At 38.9% G+C, this 4722-nt stretch overlaps 1 protein-coding gene and 1 long non-coding RNA gene across 2 annotated transcripts; one reads left to right on the top strand and one right to left on the bottom strand.

Moving 5' to 3' along the window:
• Positions 1 to 212: 212 nt before the first annotated feature.
• LOC125664229 (uncharacterized) lies at positions 213 to 4278 on the bottom strand. The gene is made up of 3 exons (XR_008800570.1): positions 4164 to 4278; positions 3198 to 3703; positions 213 to 300 (listed from the first exon to the last, which is right to left on the bottom strand). It is a non-coding gene; the product is annotated as an uncharacterized LOC125664229 (long non-coding RNA).
• Positions 1808 to 4133, top strand: LOC125664215 (E3 ubiquitin-protein ligase TRIM71-like). The gene is made up of 2 exons (XM_056156476.1): positions 1808 to 1916; positions 2041 to 4133. The coding sequence occupies exon 2, from the start codon at positions 2071 to 2073 to the stop codon at positions 3730 to 3732; it is 1662 nt and encodes a 553-aa protein (XP_056012451.1). The 5' UTR covers positions 1808 to 1916; positions 2041 to 2070; the 3' UTR covers positions 3733 to 4133.
• Positions 4279 to 4722: the final 444 nt, after the last annotated feature.

Below are 4722 nucleotides of genomic sequence, written 5' to 3'. Positions count from 1 at the left end.
AGGGGGGTCTGGGAGTTGGACACCTACTCCCCCCTTTCGTCAAAAGACTATTAAATAACGCAATTTGAGGGCGGACCCCTCCTTCTTTTGAAAACGAAAATTAATGGTAGCCCCCCTCCCCCCCCCCCGGTTTGAAAACTTCCTGGATCCGCCCCTGCACTAATTCAACAAATCCTAAAATATTAAGGAAATAAAACTCAATCACATAATATTGAATAAGCTCGCATGGCGAGTACAACAAAGTTTATTCATAAACGTGTACATAGACATCTGGAGGTTCATTATTCCACTCAACTCATTCTACAATAGAAAATAATATGTTAAGTATATCAAAACACAAATATACCAAAACAGAGGTCCGCTGCATGAAACCCCCCCAAACCCAAATGTTCGCTGCATGACTCCCCCCCCCCCCCCCCCCCCCCCCCCCCCCCCCCCCCCCCCGGCGTCCAATGAATATTGCTAATCGTTTTTTAACTATAAATATGATTATATTTGTACAAAAGGCCAAATTGAATATAAACAGGGATATAATCAAAGAAGTTATATTTATACATTATTTGCAGATTCCAAATTTTTTAATGAAAGGAAATCTTTACGGCTGACGTAAATGTTAGCAAAATTACCCAACATAAACTAGGCCAAACCATACTATTTACTCAAACGATAACACGTTGATGGTAGCAGGTCGTTCCGTCCCACAGTCGGTCCGTCCCACGTCGATCCGTCCCTAGAAGGTCCGTCCCATGGTCGATTCGGTCCATTTTGCTTAGTCGATCCGGCCCCTCCAATTTTTTTTTATCAAAGATATAATAAAAGATTATTACTTAAGAAAAAGGGAAGTTTTTGCATATATATTGCAGTTATAGTTATCAAAATTAGATAACTGCCGAAGTTAGACCTGTAAATAAAATTGTTTATACAACCCTTAACTAGGATTTATAATTTTTGTTTAAAGTGCAATGGTTATGAAAATGTGGGCTCATTAATTATTGTAAAAACATCGTTATTCAACTATGTATAGCAATCAATGTAAATGTGTGTCCCATGTCCACTGATCATTGTGAAAACACCTTAGTGAAAACAGTTTTTATAACTGCATTGTTGTGCAACCTTTGATCATTAATTACGAGCTTACAGTAACCTAACTATTAGAAGTTTTTTTTTGTGTTTTTTTTTTAAACTCCAGAAGTTCAAAGAATTGCTCATGATTTGGAAATAGAATGTGGCAGGTATAGAAATATTCCAAGAAAAGACAGAGTATGTAAATTTTGTCTAAAAACAGAAGATATTCTTTGTATTGAAAATGATTCCCACTTTATCGAATATTATGATGTGTATAATTATCTTAGGAAAAGCAGTCAAATATCAAAACATCTCTTCTTTTTGGGAAATACCGAAAGCTTATTTCAATATGGAGGAACACATACCTTAAATGCTTTGGCAAAGTATGTTTTTCTTGCTTTTAAAAGAAGAGACATTTGTTATGATAAACAGTCTCAAGAAGATTAATATACATTAAATGTGATCAAGGTTAATTAGTCTGCAATCAAGCCATAAATACCATAGAGCATATTAAAGGATGACTACCTGATGAAAGAAGACATCAGCGGCACACACACCATGAAGATGAAATACGCAGATGAATCAAACCAATTCAGTACTGTAAATAGCACTTGGAAAAATATAATTTTTTCTGGGCTAGGACTGGACTAGGGGACGTATTAACTATGGGACGGATAGTCCAGGGACGGATCGGTAATGGGGCGAATCGACTAAGGGACGGATTGATTATGGGACGAAACGTCTAGAAAGCCACGTTGATAGTGTATACAGGCTGACACGTCGCACAAGTATTTAATTCTCAGGACTAGACGGAAGGTCGAAAGAACAGGAAGGCCATGTTGGATTTTAAGGTGAGACTAAATTATTATTATAGTAATGACCGCTGTGTTTTATATCATACTATAATTCTATTTCGTTAATTGTTTTAATCTGTCAAAATCTTTAAATGAAATTCTGTTTTTATTTAATTAACAGTAAACTTCTCGTGTGATCTCGCCATCAGAAATGCACCCCCGGCGCAGTGGTCAGGAAGTCCTACTTTGTGACCTCTGTGAAACTGTCCCCCTACAAAGTCATTGTGAACTTTGTAATATAAACTTATGCAAGGCCTGTGTTGGGGAGCACCTCTCAGATTCGTCTAAAAGACACAATGTCGTGCCCTTTTTACACATAAAGTCTACTCCAAACTACCACAAATGTCCAGACCACGCCGATAAACACTGTGAAATTTACTGTGAAAAATGTGGCATTCCTGTCTGTTTAACCTGCGTCACTTCAGGTAAACACAAAGGTCACGATATATCAGATATTCTGGAAAAACTCGGAGCTAAAACAGAAAGTTTACAAAAAGATCTAAAAGAACTAGAGACGAGAATTTATCCCCGGTATGAAGAAATGGTGTCTAATGTCGAAACTGAGAAAGCCGAATTAGAAACGAAATACGGGAAACTGACGACAGATGCCGATCAACAAGGAGAAATCCTACACCGGGAGGTCACCGCCATTGTCAACCGACGGAAATCTGCCATTGCGGAGATGAAAACTAAACATCTGGACGCGCTAAATAAAAATACAGATGAAATCACACAGAAAATGGCGGAACTCAAACAAATCATGTCCGATTTGAAATCAATCCTAAAATCAAATGACGTCTCCTTAACCTCTACTTACAAATCTAGGAATTCCGAATTTAGAACATTACCGCCTAAAGTCCGAGTCACATTACCGAGTTTTTCTGCTCAGAAAATAAACAAAGATCAGCTCAATGAAATGTTCGGTTCTCTGCTGCCATTATCCATTAACACAGAACATGGCGATGCAATGAAGTCAGCAGAAGCTGTATCGTCTCCTCCAGTCAAACCACTGCTTGATGAGCCGCGCGTCACCGTCACCATAGACACTGGGTATAACAATCTATACAGTGTTAGCTGTCTGAGTGAAGATCAAGTCTGGACATGCGGGAATAACGAAACCATGAAGCTGCTCAACCTCCAGAGTAAACTACTGACATCAATACAAACCAAGTCAGGGGACAGACCGTGGGACATAGCAGTGACACGGGACGGAGATCTTGTTTATACTGACGAGTATAAACATACTATAAACCTTATTAAGAACAAAAAAATACAGACCGTGATCACACTACAGGGGTGGGGACCTCTCAATGTCTGCTGTACCGCGGCTAACGATCTCCTGGTTACCATGTACAGTGATGATAGAGAACAATCCAAAGTCGTGCGTTACTCTGGCTCCACAGAGAAACAAAGCATTCAGTTTGATGATCAGGGTCGTCCTCTCTACTCATCTAGTGGTTTATATAAACACATCAGTGAGAACAAGAACCTGGATATCTGTGTGGCTGACTTTTCAGCTAGAGCAGTAGTGGTGGTCAATCAGTCAGGAAAACTCCGATTTAGATACACTGGTCATCCCTCTAATACCGAGCAATCATTTACTCCATACGGCATAACTACAGACAGCCAGAGTCACATCCTGACAGCAGACGATAACAATGACCGTATCCACATCCTAGATCAGGACGGACAGTTCCTCCGTTACATTCACTGTCATTTAAAGTCTCCATTCGGTTTATGTGTGGACATCAGAGACAACCTCTTTGTGGCTGAGTTTAACACTGCTAAAGTGAAGAAAATCCAATATCTATAGACACAATGTTAATTACACATCTCTACAGCATTAATTACACATCTCTACACAGTGTTAATTACACAGCTCAACACATTGTAATTTACAGAACTGTGTTAATTCCTTCTACTTGTTAATTACATCAGCTTGTTAATTACAGTCCTGTGTTAATTACAGCCCTGTGTACATTACAGTCCTGTGTTAATTACAGCCCTGTGTACATTACAGTCCTGTGTTAATTACAGCCCTGTGTACATTACAGTCCTGTGTTAATTACAGCCCTGTGTACATTACAGTCCTCTGTTTGTGATGTGTAACATGTACTTGTGTGTGTGAGTTTAACAGAACATTATTCTGTTTGTGAATTAATTCAATATGTATTTTATTTTACAATGTATATATTAGATAAACATGATACAGAATTCAGTCTTACATTATTACTGAGTACTTACTTAGATTTGTAGTACTGTAACAGAGAGTGACCCCAAACGTCCAGTCTTCATCACAGATCTTCAGATTCAAGGTCACAGTCTCCTGTTTACCATCAATAACATCACACCACTTATCTAAATCTCTACCATCCTACAAAATAAGCAAAGTGTAATCATATCAAACTGAATTGTCAAGGATAGTCTGTGATATGTAAATGTAATGGGAAGGAAAAGAAGATATGGCTGAACCGGGAATCGAATCCAAGGCCCTTTGTTCCCATGATATGACTGGACCAGGAATTGGACCCGAGACCCCTGTATTACTAGTCAGGTGCTCTAACCACCGAGATATCCAGATTGATATCTATGGTTTGACTGGACCGGGAATCAAACCCGAGACCCCTGTATTACATGAGTAATAGTCAGGTGCTCTAAACACACAAAACTATCCAGGCCAATATCCACAATACAAAGTGAGCTTTTCCAGTTGAAATTTATCTGTTGTTATTGACTTTTTACATTATCATCTTCTTCACAACCACTAGCAGGGTGTCGTGCCACTTTTGGTCTAAAAATATAG

Source organism: Ostrea edulis, chromosome 2 (assembly GCF_947568905.1).
Source record: "Ostrea edulis chromosome 2, xbOstEdul1.1, whole genome shotgun sequence".
NCBI lineage: Eukaryota > Metazoa > Mollusca > Bivalvia > Ostreida > Ostreidae > Ostrea > Ostrea edulis.
This window is presented reverse-complemented; position numbering and strand designations above follow the sequence as displayed.

Excerpts from the sequence above, each read along its gene's own strand:
- LOC125664215 (XM_056156476.1), top strand. The coding sequence starts at position 2,071 with ATGCACCCCCGGCGCAGTGGTCAGGAAGTCCTACTTTGTGACCTCTGT.